Source organism: Alosa sapidissima, chromosome 2 (genome assembly GCF_018492685.1).
Source record: "Alosa sapidissima isolate fAloSap1 chromosome 2, fAloSap1.pri, whole genome shotgun sequence".
Classification (NCBI taxonomy): domain Eukaryota; kingdom Metazoa; phylum Chordata; class Actinopteri; order Clupeiformes; family Clupeidae; genus Alosa; species Alosa sapidissima.
In genome coordinates this window covers 24,353,165-24,371,432 of record NC_055958.1, presented here as the reverse complement: position 1 = coordinate 24,371,432, position 18,268 = coordinate 24,353,165, and the positions used below count along the sequence as shown (strand labels likewise).

The 18,268-nt window shown below is 38.5% G+C and overlaps 2 protein-coding genes across 8 annotated transcripts; one reads left to right on the top strand and one right to left on the bottom strand.

The window, feature by feature from the left end:
* Positions 1-314: 314 nt before the first annotated feature.
* Positions 315-8,751, bottom strand: gmppaa (GDP-mannose pyrophosphorylase Aa). Of its 2 annotated transcripts, XM_042069254.1 has the most exons (13): positions 8,385-8,751; positions 7,880-7,977; positions 7,614-7,717; positions 7,272-7,464; positions 6,939-6,998; positions 5,159-5,289; positions 4,987-5,001; positions 4,316-4,450; positions 4,102-4,199; positions 3,846-3,892; positions 3,657-3,749; positions 3,178-3,346; positions 315-991 (listed from the first exon to the last, which is right to left on the bottom strand). In XM_042069254.1, exons 1-13 carry the CDS (start codon positions 8,422-8,424, stop codon positions 891-893), a joined length of 1,284 nt encoding a protein of 427 aa, XP_041925188.1. In that variant the 5' UTR covers positions 8,425-8,751; the 3' UTR covers positions 315-890. The 2 variants fall into 2 exon arrangements, with proteins under 2 accessions (XP_041925188.1, XP_041925197.1); XM_042069263.1 differs by lacking the exon at positions 4,987-5,001 and having other exon boundaries at positions 8,385-8,746.
* Positions 8,752-12,153: 3,402 nt separating this feature from the next.
* Positions 12,154-17,784, top strand: LOC121689440 (protein lifeguard 3). 6 transcript variants are annotated; one of them, XR_006024775.1, is made up of 14 exons: positions 12,154-12,304; positions 12,780-13,057; positions 13,441-13,511; positions 13,633-13,697; positions 13,790-13,843; positions 14,032-14,082; positions 14,167-14,206; positions 14,474-14,511; positions 14,628-14,715; positions 15,111-15,206; positions 15,564-15,617; positions 15,712-15,921; positions 16,576-16,651; positions 17,652-17,784. XR_006024775.1 is itself a non-coding variant. In XM_042069294.1 (12 exons), the coding sequence occupies exons 2-12, from the start codon at positions 12,793-12,795 to the stop codon at positions 15,740-15,742; spliced, it is 849 nt and encodes a 282-aa protein (XP_041925228.1). In that variant the 5' UTR covers positions 12,154-12,304; positions 12,780-12,792; the 3' UTR covers positions 15,743-16,563. The 6 variants fall into 6 exon arrangements, 4 of the variants coding, with proteins under 4 accessions (XP_041925228.1, XP_041925212.1, XP_041925235.1 ...); XR_006024776.1 differs by lacking the exon at positions 16,576-16,651; XM_042069294.1 differs by lacking the exons at positions 16,576-16,651; positions 17,652-17,784 and having other exon boundaries at positions 15,115-15,206; positions 15,712-16,563.
* The last annotated feature ends 484 nt before the right edge of the window (positions 17,785-18,268 follow it).

The following is an 18,268-nucleotide window of genomic DNA, read 5'->3' as shown; positions in this document are numbered from 1 at the left end:
TTAATGTTTATCAGTGAGCTTGTTTTATAATTTTTCTTGAGGGAAAAAATCCATCCTCTCTTCGAATGTGTCAGTGCTGATGGATTTAACTATAATCTAAATCAACATGCTCAGTACAAAAGGGTAATACAATAAGTTGATTGCTTTTCTGATTAATGTGTGTGATTATTGTGGCAAAACCACCAATCAAGGCCTGCAATGACATTACAACAAATTGTGATTCCAATAAGTCCAATATCCAAAAGAAAAAGTGTGTGTGTGTGAATATGCACACATAATTACAATTTAACATAAGAATGCAGGGGGAAATGCAATTAACTTTAAGTCTCTTGGCACTCAGGTAGCTTAGTTTATTTTACACTGCAGGTCAAAAAAAAAAATTCAACAGCTTTCAACATATAAATGACCTAATACACAATGAAATCTGATTAAGTTCAACAGATTCATCACAGACACCATTGAACACTGCCAGAGTGATACGAACTTGTTAAGAGGCTGACTGAATGACAATTCCCCAACATTATGCTGTGTCACCCCCATCAGTGGTTTATCTCGACCAACTTTTTTTTTTTTTTGCCAGGGCTACCCGAAGTGTGTTAATAACTAAACGGTAGTGTAAAAAGGTTCCAATTTCACATGCCAATACTGAACAGTCACATCCATTTCTTGAGTAGCCCGATTCTCTCCATCTACACAAACCATTGTTGCACCTTCCCAGTGCCTTCACAACTTCCATGAGGTAAACTTTGAGTGCAATGTCTACCAGAAACTGCATTATATCACATTCTGCTTCAGACATCACATTCTGATGTAATAATCCCTGTAACTTAAGCAAAATAATAAGCCAATAGTAATCACATATTCCATTAAACTGGAAAAAAGAAAGTTCACTAAAGAATGATTTGATTTTTGAAACTCCTATTCAGATCTTTATGAGGAAGGACGATAGAGTTCAGTATGATAACTTCAGATGGGATATTCACATTGCAACCTGTAGAGATAAAAAGAATATTAATTTTAAATATGCATCTACTGTTTTTTGCCTTAATTTACCATCAAGGCATGTTTTACTATAATACAATATTAATATAATATAATACTGATAATCCCTTTTGCAATAGAATAATAAATAAATGGGATGAATGAAATAATTGAGAAACAATTAAGAATTAAGAAACAATGAAATAGCTACAATGCAACAATGATCCAAAATATAATTGTATGCATTTCTGTCAAAACAACAATAGCATATGTTTGGCTGAAGCAATGCCATGTCTTTTAAAACTAAATTACAGACAATTATTGTCCCTTGAGAAGTGTGTCTCTGTGTGTGTGACTGTGTGGATCTATTTTATGATAGATATGAGAACTGTTCAGAACAGGAGCTCTAACGTGCACATAAAGGACCCTATTTCCTCGCTCCATCAGACTTAACTAACTTGTGTACAGCTCAACCCGCCCTAATAATAACACATGCGATCTGTCTGGCCAAATCTATAAGACAAGTTCAGGTGTGGCTGGAGAATGAAGATCAGGCCTCCAGTAAGAATGACGTGAAGTCCATTATCCCGCTTACTCCACTGTTGCCACTTGCGTTGTGTTCATGTCCTGTTATAATGTAAATGTTTTAATCTCTAAAAGTGTCTTGTTTGTAGAACTACTTTATTCCGCCACATATCAACTAATTTCTCAACTTGCAGGACAAACTGCCGTTACTAGTTCTAAATGGATGGTTGCTATGGCCAAAGGCCAGTCGTTAGTTCTATCTCTCCCGTTGTCAAGAAGGCATATCTCAAGATTCTGATGAACCTTAGCTTTGAAACATCGCTATTTTACTTACATGTCATCCAACTAGCTAAAATCCACCTCTGTCATATGCTACAATGTTGCTATTTTCTGAATGTCTGCATTTTACAGCTTGGCTGCAACGTGACAGTACGGCGAATTAATATACTGTGATCAGGCCAGCAAATTGGATCTACTTCATAGGTGTGCAAATAACATTATAAACTAGATGTACCGCGGAGCGGTACAAAATATGACCACCACCCAGTCCAGCACATTTTTTCCACAAAAATAAATCACGCTGAAAGGCCTATATGATTCTAACTGTCTCACTAAATTGCATTATCCACACTCAATTCTCACTGGTATCTGCTAGACAACAAGTACCAAAACATGATTAGTTCATAGATGTCACATGTAAAATTCATTTTATACAACCCCACCCCCATCTTGCCTGTTCATAATTCTGAGAAATTCTTGAATTGTGTGCATGTGTGCGTGTACATGTTTATGTTTGTGTGTGTGTGTGTGTGTGTGTGTGTGTGTGTGTGTGTGTGTGTGTGTGTGTGTGTGTGTGTGTGCGTGCTTGTGTGTTTGCCTGCGTATGTGTGTTTGTGCATGTGCATGCATGCGTACATATGTCTACTGTGTGAGTATGTGTGTGCGTGTGTATGTATGTGTGCGCGTGTGTATCTGTTTATGCACATGTGTGCACATGGAATGGGTTAATATGACCCCTGGAGGCAAACATACGAAAAAAATTGGTCATCCTAGGCCCTACGGTTCTCAAGATATTCACAGAAAACTGTGTCTGCCCTACCCTCCTTTCGGGGGGTCCAGTACAGCGGGGGGGCTACAGATCAAAACGAAAAAACGATGGTTCCATGCTATCCATATGGGGTTACATGCCTACCAAGTTTCGTCTACCAAGGTCTTTCAGTGTCCCGGGAATCCTTGACGGAAATTTGGACATGCGAAAAAAAATAATAATAATCTGACTAAACCTATATGACCGCCGCTTCGCTGCAGTGGAATAAGAGTGTGTAATAACACATGTGATCTGTCTGGCCAATCTATAAGACAAGTTCAGGTGTGGCTGGAGAATAAAGATCAGGCCTCCAGTAAAAATGACTGGGGGCCCGCGGCAAAATAAATAAGTTCATTAAGGAAGTATCTCTCATTAAGGTAGAAGCTATAAAGAAAATAATTTAAAAAATAAAAACCTTGCTTTCTGCTCGCTACTTTTCCAATGTATGTGTGTGGCCTATTTATGTATTATTGTTTCAAAATAATGCATAATAACATAATAATGCACATAAGTAAATCAATGAACTGTGCATAAGTGTGGCAGATGATAAAGCATCTTTTGACAAACACACAAAATAAACTCACCCAGAATGGTTATTGATGGAGTGAGTTTTCCATCCCTGAAGAGAGTTTCACTGTCTATTTTAGCATAAGGGTCATTTGGGTTTGGGTCGCTGGGTGTGCCCTCCACTCTTGACCACTTTCCTATAGTACTATCCCATCCTACAATGCTGTTCAGTACACAACTGTGATCCTGGTGAGGAGCAAAGACCACAGTCAGATACACAGCAAACACTATCTACCCAATTTAAACAATGACACAATTTAGCATGACAATGGGCATTTGTTAAAGTTGCCTACTGAACCAGAACTTGCCCAATCCATTCAGTGTTTACCAAACGAACTTTTAACTGAAAATTGCTACATACTGCAAATGGTTGGCATAACAGCAAAAGGCCTAGGCATTGCCTTAAATTCCGGTTGAATTTGACACTGTCTGTCACACAACACAGTTTATTTTTGTTGATCTTAACAGGCTTTTAAAAGTTCCAAAGTAGACCTGCCTGTAATGTGGCCCCATGGAGGATGATGGATTCTCTCACACGCACTCCTGCTCCTATGGTTACATCGGTCCCTATGGATACGTTAGGTCCAAGCTGACAACACATAAGAGAAGTTTTTGTTACGTAATCATATCACCTCCCATGTTCCAAGTGCCATCCCCTCTCACCAAATTCATCAACTAAACTTACCACTGCTGTCGGATCAATATTAGCTGTTGGATGAATGTAAACATTTCCTGCAAGAAAAGCGAGTATTGTCAGCACATTCTGATAAAACACTCTTGAAAGGACAACATTCCACATTGTTACATTACACTACATTAAATTACATTACATTACATTTGGCTGATGTATTTTTAGCCAAAGCAACCTACAACATGGTAAACAGTTTACATTGTTGTTTAAAAAGACTTAGCAGTTTCATTGTTGCTTAAAAAACACTTACCACTTATCTTTGGCCCTCCATCTTTATTTGTGGCCAGCCTCTCTGGATGTGTTTGATGGTACTGGTTAAGATACAGTCGACTGGCATATATTGCAGACCTTTGAAAATACATTAAAAAAAAAAGGCTTATTGATCTGTGCGGTCAATCAACAACGACACAATCAACGGAGACCTACAAAAGAGAAGTAGGTGCGAGTGGAGAGGCAGGACCCACCCAGCTGATTTGATCTGACTCCAGAAGCGGTGGGTCTTGTAAACGTAGAGTTTGCCCTGGCCTGCCAGCGCCGTGAAGATGTCCTGCTCCAGACGGATCACCTCGGCCCGATGCCAGCCGTTCGACTGCTCGTCCCTGATGGACAGAACTCACTGGATCAGAGCAAGTCTAAATCACAATCACACTGCTTTCATTTCTCAATGTTTAACACTGACAACAGGCAAACACAGAGATGCTGAAAGCAAGATCAGGCTTGCCCAACAGTTAATCCAAGCTAGTTGCAGGTTAAACTGAGAATGCAGTTAGGTTGTTTTCCCTAAATCAAATGAGAATGGTGATATCTACACCTAGTTTTATATTTTAATAACAAATCGACCATATATCTATACATGAAAAAACAAAAAACAAACTAAGGAGCAATAATTTTTGGTAAACACACTACAACAAGCATATTACCCTGACACCTACTTAGCTTAGCTACATACATGGTAAGTTCAAGGCAAACATCAAACCACAATCGCCAAACCGTGTCACATTCCAACACCTCATCTAGTACGCTATGCACCACACAAGTGGATGTTGCACCAAACTCAAACTACAAGCAGACAGCAGAACAGAACACATCTGATACTACAACCACCACAGCATCAGGGCTTCTCACTCCAACTTACCCCTCATCGGCATATCTGATGGTAGCGAACAGCAAAAAGAATGATGTAAGGTAAGGGAGGGGGAGGGGGGTAAGACAAATGAAGAGACTGATAGGATGGAAATGACTGAATGAAAAAGAAAAACAAGGATAGCACGGCGGAGGCATCCCACACAGGGATCCTTCCCACTCACAAAAGCATGTCCTGCTGGTTCTTCTGGAAGACGGTTCCGATGTGCTGGAATATGTCTGGTGTGAACAGATATATCCCACAGTTTATGATATCACTGACAAACGTGCTGGGCTTCTCCACATAATGCAAAACCTAAAAAAGGGTCACAATTACCTCATATGTTTTTAAACAAAATGGAACATATAATGTGAAATGTTTCACAGTTCACTGATATGGAAAACATGGTCAATTTCTCTGGTTGTACTAGGTATGTGTTGAAGTTGTATTCTGTAAACTGACTAACTCAATTGTCAATTCCAATTAAAAAATAGCCATAGAACATTTATTTGCAGAAAATGACAATTGGTCAAAATGAGAAAAAGATGCAGCGTTTCAATGTTTCACTAGCTGATGTTTCAACTTAGAAGTTTAGATATCACAGTTATATCACAAAGTTTAATCACAGTTTTTATGCATTTAAGCATGCTTTCAGTCTCCAACTGTCTTTGACATTGGACGACTTTATAAAACGACTGTATAAAACGTTTATACCACTCCTGGAACAAAAAAAACAAGCAGCTTGGTGTTGTTTGCTGACTAGTGAGCATCCATCTTCCTCTTGATCACATTCCACAGGTTTTTATTAAGTTTTCAAACTGCTTAAAAATTCCTATAGCATTAGCCTAGGTGAACCCAGACGAACCTGTTAGCAAATTTGAATTTTCTCTGCAAGTTGGTCTGGAAAGTTGCCAATTGGCATCCGTTTCTGAATCACCAAAAACTCAGGGATGTGTATTTTATTTGGAATTGAGTACACAACTCTATTTAAAACGTTACTTTACAAGAAACATATGTTTGCTGAACATCTGAAATGATTTGGTAGGACTTTAATGCGCAATTTTATGTTTAATTTCACTACTGGTTACGCCTGTGGAAGTAGAAAAACTGCAAGTTCAGAAACAGATGCCATTGGGCTCCTTTCTAGATGTACCTGCAGAGCAAATTTAAATCTGCTTACATGTTTGTCTGTACGGAGCCCAGGAGGTATCATTGCAGGATATTTTTGTGTATTGAGGGAATGTGTGCTCATCTAAGTAATTTGTGAACTCATTTTACTAAATTGTGGTCTCGTTTTACAATATTGTGCTCTCAATTTAGTAAATCATGCACACATTTTACTAAATTGTGTGCACGTTTTTTTTTTAATTGTTTGCTCAATTTACAACAATTAAAATAAGAGCACAATTTAGTAAAACGAGCACAACATTTATTTAAATACGCGCATAATTTACTAAACCATGTGCACGATTTACTAAATTCAGAACACAATTTAGTCAAATGAGCGCACTATTTAGTAAAACGTGCACATGATTTAGTAAAATGAGCATGTTTTCTAGATATGTACCAAAAAAAATATCTTGCAATGATCCCTCCAGGGTTCCGTATGTCTGGGTTCACTGCTGCAATGTATTACATAGGCCTTAAACTACAATGGTCCTTTTGGGCATACTTATTCACATGGGCACAAAATGTCCATTCCTGGCGCTAAAGGGCAAAGTTAGTTATCCAGAAAGATACACCATTGTTGCCCTCAATTGTTCTGGATTGGAGGTTTTTGAATTACAACTGTGTTGCAACTGCATTACACAGACTCGTCAGATAGGGCCGCTATTGCTGAAATAACAGCCAATTATTTTAGGTACAAAAACCTATTCCTTAATAGAGTTGTTAGGAGTGAATAGTCATAACAAAACCAAAACTATCAGTAACCTGTTGAACACAAACACTTGAAATTGATGTACCTCGTTTGTTTGCTGGTTTTCCACAATGCATCCATAGTTCATGGACTGTTTTCTGTTGGCCTGTAAACACAACACAAGGTTGTTAACAGCCTGAATTCAGAAAAATGCATACACAATATTTCAGAAAAAAGTATCACATTTAACAGCTGAACAACAGTTGTGTAGATGTATCCTCATACCTATACTAAAAATTCACTGTCTACCATAATACCAATTAAAATCCTAATGAGAGATGGTTTCCTCACCACAACCCAACATCTTAATGTGTAAAACTCTGTCTCTTTCCTTATGGTTATGGTATAGTTAAGGTATTTGGCGTTTGTTTATCCTTACAGTAGTCCCAAGAATGACAAAGCTGTATGTATCTCCATGCTCTTTCTGAAATGCCAGCATCTCAGGAAGTGGAAACTCTGAACACACATCAGCATTCATGACAAAGAAAGCCTCTGGAGCTCCAGACAGGATCTGATCTCTGAAGTGATAGATGCCTCCACCTGTGCCCAGAGCTGCATACTCCTGCAAATATCTAGAAGACAGAATTTTGACATTTATTTCATTGACTCAAACATCAAGAAACAAATTAAACAGATGAACTTGTGTCATAATATATGATAAGGATTACATCCAAATAAGATGATTTATTGTTGAATTGTACGAGTAAATCCATGACTTTACCTGATAGAAACTTTAAAGTCCTGTTGAGCACACATCAGGAATCGATTGAGCTCCTCGTTTGGCTGGTAAAATCCAATAAGCAGGATCTCTTTCATGTTTGGTATCTAAAAAAATAAAAACCCTGGTATTGTCATTATTCAATCAAAATGCCTATTATGTACCTAATATCCCATGCATATGTAAAATGAATTGCATTCGGAGCATTATCTATGTGTCCACTAACAATAACGTTATAACGTTAGTTGAAGCTTGAGGCCTTCGCATACCTTTGCACACGCCTCTATGTGATGCTGCAACATTGGCACGCCTGCCACTGGAAACAATGGTTTCGGGACTTCAAACGACAGCGGCCGAAACCGAGTTCCTGTTTGAAGTGTATACAGTACAAGTTTATTAACTTTTACACGGAGTACTGAGTGGTAACTAACAATATGTTGCAATAGCTAGGTAAATGCTAAATGACTGTAACGTTATTATCCCAAAACAGAGGCTGCAGGAACATACCATATTGAAGACAACGTGATATATCAAACAAATGCATGATATTTACTTGCAAAGCGACTTAATCTTCCAGCTATTCGGGGTCTTACTGACGTTAGTTAGCAATTTAGCATAGTAGTGTGGTTCATTAGCCATGGCCAAACAAACTTTGGTTAACGTCTGTTGGTGTTGGCCTATCACACATTTCATAAATAGTTGGTAACCACATTTTAGTAACCATAATACCAAAATGCACATATACACCTTCAACAGCAGAGCGGTTTGCCTCACCTTTCTGCGGACCTCCAATGAGTATGACAGTCTTCAACATGTTGATTAGCCAAGCTAACGTTAGCTATCCTAACTGTATTGATGTTAGCAAGGTGGAGGCTAGCTATGGAAATATTTACGGATGTCTTAGCCTGTTTTAATGCGTTACTGTCGGTTAACAACAGCGTTACTAACATCACCCACTGATGTTCCCTCTGAGTTAACGTTATATCGCAGTCTAACTAAATGACAACACTTTACTAACGTTAAACAGTTTTCAGAATGACGACAGGCTGCCAGAGCATTGCATCCGCACACAACGTTAAACCCAAACCAGACCCGTCAGCCAAACAACCATACAACCCTTCAAAATACAGCTGGGCATTATGGGAGATCTGCAGGTGTTTACAAAGTAACTTCACTGACGAGCGCAGGTGGAGGATGAGGATAATAGCATTCATCATTAGAGGCTGCATGCTCAATATTATTTCTGTTGATGTCAAGAGAACAGTAGGACCTAGCCTATAACTTTCAACTGTTGGGCTAACGAAGACATAACCTAGGCCTACCACAATGAAGATAGACCCGCCTATTAATCGTCTTAATAATACAAAGTTTTTTCATTTTCGCCCCAAATAATGATAGTCTAATTATGTCTATAAAGACAAGAGAGGCACCAACAACCTTAGTATTAATTCCCTCTTCTGTTCTATAAAATATATCGCATGTCTCTGTGTGGTTCCAAAAACTCTATAATTGGGAAAAACTGTATAATTGGGTAGCCTATATGTGGTAAAATGTAGATTAAGGTCTGCCAATATGATGAATTTGATGTAAAGAAAATACCTTAAATGTACGGAGCCCCGAAAGGCCATGGTGGGAATTGTTTTTAGAGCTCCTATTCCATTCCTTCACAATACTTTTGCATTCCCTCGCAATATTTTTTGCATTCCCTGCACAATCTTATTGCGAGGGAATTCAAAACTATTGAAAGGGAATTCAAGGAGCTCAAGAAAATAAATTCCCACCTCAATAAAAAAAATACTTTGTGCCATGTCCCTTTTGGGGCTTCGTATAAATGAGCCATGCATACACTTTTACATTTTTATAACATTCCCTGAGATGGTTTTGTAAAGTCTGCACGTTTTATTATTTAAAAAAAATATATGCCTTGGCTCCCATGATGTTCTAGCATTCTCAGAAAACCCTATTAGTTTTAAATGCAGTGGTTTACTCATATCTGTTTAACCCTGTCGCCATCAGAACAGCCATTGTTGAATGCTCTATCTGTCATCATACCTGCCATATGCCGGATAAGCGATTGTGATTGGTGCCTGGGTTTTTGAAACGTTGGACATGGGTGTCAAAAATGGCCTCCTTACAGACTGTTCAGCAAATAGTTATTGTGTGCACATCCCACCTTCTGGCAGGTGCAGGACAAAAGAAAACTATACTCAATTGAAAAAATATAATGTCCGCAACACTGCTTTTGACTCCCATATATTTAATGCACAACAGGCAACGTTTCGACCCTGCTGGGTCTTCTTCAGGCAAATGGTGGACAAATTTGATGAAGGGATATATGTAGGCCTTACAATCAGCTGACCTACCATGTGATGTCAACTGGTATGATTGGGTCTAAGAGCGCCACTAGTCACTCAATTAAGAGAACACTTACATACAGGTATTACACAAACCTATACATATTCCCAAAGGAGTACATGGCATTGCTATCAACAGAAAAGAAAGAAAAAGAAAAAACAATCAGTGGATAAACAGATCCATATATACAAGCCTACCCAAACAATGAGCCTACCCAAACAACTCCTTACAGACTGACCTGCAGAACGAACTCAGATTCGCTAACAGGTTCATCTGAGTTCCCCCAGGCTAGGTGAATTAACTTGTAATATGGAGAATGGTGAGCATTTGCAGCTGTAACCTACCTGTCTTAGAACCAACCCTGCAACTTCACTCTTCCTTGATCCTGAGAATCACAAATTTCTTTACGGCAATTGTGCAATAGCCTTCTGTATGAAATTGTGTAATATTACAGTTGACATGGCTCTTTGGACATTATCTTGTAAACAAACCCACATGTCCAGAGGAAAGGGTGTAAGCCATGATGGTAGTTATGATATGTGTGTAAAATACAAATACTCCACAACTGCAGGGGGGGGGGGGAAGCATAAATAAATAAACAAACTGCATTGGATATATGTTATATATATGTGCATGTTTGCATTGTGCAAAAGTCCAGCATGCAACTCGTTCAACTCGTGATTTGTCAGGCCGCTGTTCTTGAAGTTGCATGGCTAGTTTTCTCGGTAGGGACTTGCTACTTCTATGCTGTATGATTCGCCTATTACAAGTTCGTTTACCATCAAATTGGCTTTGTAAAGGTGAAAATCTTGCAAAGTGTAGGCCTACATTTAAGTGAAATCACTTGGCCCAACATTTACGGTAATATAAACCCTGAGAACTATGGAAGCTCATTTCAGATATTTTGTTTCTCACAATAATGACTCAGTAAGATAAACTTAAAATAATGAGAAACCCTTTTAAATTCATTATGTATATCAAAATAATGACAAGCTTTCTGAAATGATTATATTTTGAGTGTTTTTTCTTTTCTGGTGGAAATGGGCCTCCATAACAAGAAGGTCTTGTCCACAAAATTGCAAAATTCAAAACAAAATTGAAAGAACCTCTTTGTGTGACAGAACCGGATGACTCAAAGCCTGTCTTCATTAAAGAATGCCAAAGCATTGAAAGACCTACCAATAATATATTGCCTCGCCTCTGCTGTGATCTGATTGAATCCTTATAAAGTCCATGTTTCCATTAACTTCAAAGCCACACAAAAGAATAACCATAGTGTGGTTATTTTTGTATGAGGCACATTATGAGAATTTATTATTTCTAAGAGGAGGAAAAATGCTAGTCTCTGATTCACAGACTATTGCACAGCAAAAGGAGACCAGGACATGATAGGAGCGTTCAGAGGGGTAAGAGCGAGAGAGCTTCTAACAAAGCTGCTCCTGTGGGCTACTGATAAGCTCCTAATCCACAGGGGCTGAGAATACAGAGTCTCGGAGTCCATGCCTGGCTAGAATAGAGATGAGGATAGATTTTTCTCCACACACACAGCTTTTGACCCCGCTGTTGTTGCACCCAGTGAATGTTTCTTTCACAGGACAACTCCATGCAAAATGAGTGAGTCGGTTGCATGATGCATCTAGAACATTGCTTTATTTGTATCACTGTGAAGATTTATTTTCATTTATTTAGGATTGTATCCCCATATTATAGCCAATACATGTTTGCTTGGCCATCAACAGACCTTTAACAGATACTGATTTTACTTGCACTCTATGTTTAGTAGGATTCCAGCTTACAGAAGTCTTCTAGGCCTACTACAGTAGGCCTATGGAAGATCCAACTCATTTAGAAGAGCGTCTCTGCTAAGCCTTTAAGAGTGCTCTTGCTCCACCTACTGGTAGATTGTAACCCTGCGCGTGTGCGCATAATAGCCTACAGAAATCCGAACTGTAACGTGAGACAGAAGTCACAGGTAGCCTAGGGAGGAAACTTCTAGGTCGGTCCTAATTTGTTTTTCAAGACAACAAATTAGGACTAAGTTACATCTGAATTCTTGTTAACGAGACCAAGCAAGTGTGATGGTTGTGTGATGGTAGCATGGTTTTGGCTGGTCGTAGGCTGTTTAAAGGAAGCTCAGATAAATCTATCAATAGGTCATAAAGGATGCGGTTGCCATAGGCGCTCAACGTAATTGGCGCATATTGGCCCCTGTATCCAGGAAATGCCGAGCACCAGGCATATCATCTGTCAGTGGGGTCATTCGCACTGGAGAGCCACCACTTGAGGGGAAAGGAGTTTGGGTTCTGCAATTTGTTCAGAAACTGTTAGGCGATAAGTTGGTAAGTTATAAGTGTATTCCACAAATCGATGGTTATTCCTGTCGTTCCCTTGTTAACGATTAGCCTACTCAAAAGGTTTGTGAAGGCTTAGCTATTTGTAAGACGCGTGGAATGCAAAATGTGTTTGTCTTGGCAAATGTACGCACTACGCAGTGTAGGTACGTCTTCTTGCAACTTTTATGCTATAGGCTAGTTATAAACGTTTTTGTTAGTGAGCTTTTCTATCTAATTAAAATAATCTGTAGGCTATTTAATGCCATTTCTTGTGCATCGTCTTATTGCCTTGGAGAAATTGGATTCCTCCCCGTGTCACTTTGATAGTGGTGGCTGTAAGGTTAGCAAAGAGTGACATCACTACAAGAAATACTAGTGTGAGTTTCTGTATAAAGAAGTGCGTTTGTGAAATTAGATGGAAAACATGACCTCAAAAAGCCTCGGGAACAGCCTGGAGTAACAGTCTTTCTTTCTATAATAGTGCACACAACATAATGTGGAAATCCGACTTACCACCCAGCTATGAAGAATCCAGGAATCACCAGTACAGCCATCAACATGGCATGTACCCTCAGCCTCCCGGATATGGGTACCCTGCCTACGGAGTTCCACCTCAGCCAGCAATGCCCTATCCCAGCCAGCCAGGCACCCAGCCACACACTGGGATGAGACAGGGGCCTGGCTTTCCAGCATCCGGCTTTCCATCCATTATTCCCACATTTTTGTCTTCGCCAATTCCCAACAACAGTCCAAACATGGGTGAGTTTGAACTATTCAAAATTTACTACTTTGTTCATTATTACTTTGAGCATAACATTGTTAACCTGTGGATGTTGTGAAGATTGTGGAAAAGAAAATCTTTGACTTTAGAACAGCAAATCCCCCAATTAAATGGCTCAATTGTTTGTAGGCCTATGCACTTTTGGCATGAAAACATTGTAATTTAATGCTAGACCGCTGATTCTAAAACTTTGTTTTCATGGTACCTCAAGTAGGCCTAGTGTGCATTATTTTGTTATGCCAGGCATTCGATACATGGCATTGTTTAATGTAACCTCCTGCATAATCTGATACTATTTAGGTTGATATACCTACACATGAGATGTGCTTTTCTCAACTTTTCTGCCTTATGTTTGCCACAGGAGAGACTGACGTCTTTGCCTCGGCTGGCGTTTGGGAAAGTCGATCAGTTCGTCATGCATTCATACGGAAAGTGAGATAAAAGAATGTCTTATCTGCTTGTTTATGCATAAAGCCTTAATACTGTGATGCTGTTATAATGACAGAAAGAGTGTTTTGTCCCAGAGTAACTTGTGCATGTCTCATTCTTTTAGGTCTACTTGATTTTAGCAGCTCAGCTGATTGTCACCGTCTCTATTGTGGCAGTATTTGTTTTTGTGTAGGTATCAAAGGCATCCTGTGAATGTGTGTTGTTTAGAACATTATTGGCCTGCAGACATAATACTGAGATTGCCTGTAATTATCTTCCAGTCATCCTGTTCGTCTGTTTGTGGTCCAAAATCCAGGCGTGTATTGGGCGTCAATGTAAGTGTTGAGTTCACCCTGTCTAATAGCAACCCTAGCTCTGAGTAATTCTAAATTGAGCACACCTAATCAATGGTGGGTAAACTGTTAAATTGCTTTTGAATATCAAACAGAGAGGGACATGATTAACATGAGATACGCTGAATAAGGGCTTCTGTTTTCCTGACTCTACGTTTCTCTGCTGTTAGTGTTCTTTACCTTGTGACCTACCTGGTTCTGGTATGCTGTGAGGGGCCTAGGTGAGAAAAATATGTAATGTCTACGCTCAAATTAGTATCTATAAATGAAAACACCAACTTTGGCCCTCATGTGTTTTTCGACAGGAGACGCTTCCCATTGAATTTGGTCCTCCTCGCTGTTTTTGTAAGCTTTGTTTTTATCTTTATTTATTAGCTGTTCTTTTTAAAATTTCATTGGGATACAGCAAAGCTATTTTCCTATACAGCACTTTCCATATCTCACCTAAACTTATTAGTGTTGCAACTCAACCTATTAGTCTTTAGAAGTCTGTGTTTTTAGTAGAAATACTGTTCATTTAACTGCATATTACGGATACTGTTCATTTAACTGCATATTACGCATTTTAACTGCATATTATTTATTGTCAACAATATGCCCTCTCTTTTGTAGACACTTGCCATGTCTTACATGACAGGAACAATATCAAGGTTTGCCACTGTTCTTTCAGTATTTGATGCACTGAATGCATGTAATGTTGTCTCTCTCTCTCTCTCTAAAAAACAAATGTATTATGACATCTATTTACCTCTTTCTTTTTTTACAGTTACTATGACACCAAGGCAGTGTTTCTGGCTCTCATAATAACTGCTGTCGTGTGCGTCATTGTCACCATCTTCTGTTTTCAGACCAAGGTACAGTTGAGAATGCGAATCGTGCTGTTTCAAGGCTTACGAGCCACCACCACTCGATCCAGTGTGAATGTGCCTTTGTCATCAGTATCAGATGGCCACTTTGTCTGGGAACACAATGAGGCACTGTGTGTTTAAACATGCATGGCATTTTGTGAAATAATCACCAGCAGTTGTCAAACAGTCTGATGATGTAACTGAACTTTGTGTTTGTGATTTCAACCTATGATGGGGAAAAAAATGAATACATTGTTGTAGTTCAATATTCTGGCAAGACCCATAACCCTGTTTATTTTACTTTGCATTTAGTTTGGTGGTTATTGAGTATTGATTTAATCCTGCATGATTTAATCCTGTTTCTGAGTATAATTTTACATTAGTGATATGATTGTCCACAGGTAGATTTCACCTCTTGCACTAGCCTCTTCTTTGTGCTTGCCATGGTTGTACTGGTCACAGGAATCATCACAGCTATCGTGCTCTCATTCCAATATGTAAGTCAGCTATACACCTTCAAAAGATAGAGCTTACAGCAAACATGCTGTAGGGCTTATATTACCCATAATATATAGCTATGTCCAAGATGTAGGTCTTTTTCCTTAAAATAACAGCTTCAAACTCATTCTGATGCCACGCTTACATTAAAACATCTTTGTCGCGTGCCCAGAACGCCTGCACTACGTACTGCACTATGTAATGTTGTTACAGGTCGAAGCATGACTCTTTTCATCGGTTTTAGACGAATTGGGCAACCCCTTGGTGCTAAATGGGTATCCAGTATGTTGCAAATAGACAAAAGGGGAAATTCTACATCATGTTACTTTAAGGGTTAATTGCCCTTTCCTGTGTAGGTGCCCTGGCTTCACATGCTCTATGCAGCGATTGGAGCCATTGTCTACACACTGGTGAGTTTTCAAATGGTCTCCTTACTGGGATATGTGTATTAGATACCTCCTCTCCACATGTTAACACGTTTTTATGCTCTGGTTCCTCCTTCAGTTCTTGGCGTACGACACCCAGTTGCTCATAGGAAACCGATCATATGCCATCAGCCCAGAGGAGTATATCTTTGGAGCGCTGTCGCTCTATGTTGACATTGTCCAGATCTTTACCTTTCTTTTACAACTCACTGGGTCCTCGTCAGATTAGGCGGATGAACCCATCTCCAAGAAAGAGAAAAAAAAGTGTTTTAAATTACCTCATGAGTTGGTAGGTCACCTATCTGAGCAAAAGTGTTTCCAGTATAAATATATAGCATGTTGTATTGATAACCATGGCACTTTATAATTCATTGGCATGCTTAATTAGCAATAAAACCCATTGTAACCAGTACTGCACCTATTACATTGTAGCTAAGGTCCAGGTTTGAGTCCACTATGAATTTTTTATCATTTATTCTTGTATCAAACTGTTCTTTTATCAAATATTATTAGTTGTTTGTCATTCTTACACAGTTTCTTTGCACTTACTGAAAGACAAAATTACATTTTAACTATGGTAATCTGACATAAACAAGAGGATTGTGGAGTGATTTTTACAATTGTACACTACAATGTGGACATACAGTTGTCGCTGAAATTGTTGGTATTCTTCCACAAAAAAGAAAAAAAAACCTCATTGTTCATTCCATGTGTAATGCAAATTAGACTTTAATTATAACAGAATATTTAAAAAATATTTAAATAAAACTAATGAAAATGGCAGTGGCAAAAATGATGGGACCCTTCACATAATGTGTATTGCACAACACAGAAATGATTGCATTTTAGCCATTAATTCCAGTCTGGCTATTTTTTTTCTTTCAATGGTGGAGTCCTGTCTAATGTTGTTGTCTGTTGATTTTTTTGTTCTATGTTCATTTAGGTGCACACAATGATAGACATTTGAATAGGCTGAATGCCTGAAAACAAGATCAAATACATCTGTACTACCAATTAAGGTGAAACTGCTTTACGCATAATTATAATTCAATCATTTATGTACCAACAAATCTCACTGAGCCATTTTAGAATATCAATGTATTAAACAACAATGATGGCTTTTTAAACTTGTTACTGTTACATACCAAAGGCATACAGCTATACAGCATACAGCGATACAATGAAGTATTCCTTAAATAATCTAAAGGGTACCAACAAATGCAGCCACAAGTGTACAGTGTGGTCATCCAACCGTCCGCATACAACACTGTACATCCCTAATTATGAAATATTTTATGTAATCTCAAGACGAAGATGACATATCATAGAATCACCTGTAGCCTATCTGCAAAATAAGAAATTTGGCTCCAAATCAACCATCTACATTTTCTGAATTACATATACTACAGTCATTCTTGAGGAATGTTTTCTGCTGTCTCAAGGTAGTAGCAGACTGATGTAGTATATACAGTTAAGTTCTCAAACATGGTCATCTTATCAGCCTTTGTAAGAACAAAGCATGAACAAATTATTTTGTTGAGAATGTGTCTTGTGATGCTTAATGGAAAGGTGTCCATCCGGAATACCAATTTATTGGTATTCACTATGACTGCAGTTGTGGCAATACCAAGATGGTCAATAGGAAGTAAATAACAGTAATTGTGATGTAATAATCATTTCATAAATGAACTATGATGAAGTGACATGTGAAAATCATTATCTTATGAGTGGATGCAAAGTAGCTATTGATTTGGAAACCATTACTTCCAGTATATTTGTGACCAACTACATAGCCGATAAAATACCATTTCTCTGTCAGTACTAGTAAGCTGGACTTAATTACCAAGGAGCTAGCACATATGATGACAAAGGTGTTGATCAACTGAGTGAATTGCAAAATGTATTTTATACTTAATATATATTAAAAATATCTATGATAGTCAGTTTCTTCAGTCATTGAGCAAGATGCACTTCACCTACCATATACTGATGTGTAACACGCAATTACTCCCTTTAAAGTTTTCAGATGTGAACTGAGCGAAGTATGCATTTTACTTGGCAAGCGCTCCAGAGAGCAACGTTTGGGTCTACAATTTCCCTTTGTCTGCAAGGACTCATTCTATCTACAGACTGTTAATAAAAAGACAATTACTCAACACAGACGTAATCACAACTCAATCACCTGCACAGCGCTGGCCAGTAATGAAGGTAATGAAATGAGCTGCGTGTCCCTCAGTCTGTGGACTTTTTCAATTATCAACACACACATAATGAGCAGCACCTCCGAGTTGATTTCAACTTCTATTTCCTTCAACTTGCGGTTTATCATTATGGCTTGCCAAAATCCATGTTCATTAGTGCAGCCAATTTACCAACGAAAAGAGGCCTCTGACATATGCTAAAGGTATGATTGGAGTCCACCCTAGAAAAAAAAATCAGCGCATAAACAACTACTGGGAAATAACAAAAGTAATAAACAAAATGTGTAAAAACAAAAAGAACAAAGGCCACATGACTGCATGAATAGGGAAAGATGGACCCCAACTGCTCCAGAAAAGATTATTCCATTTGTACAGTAAGTCATTATATGGTGTAATGAATGTGGATTTATTTCAAAGAAACTACCCATGGAGGTG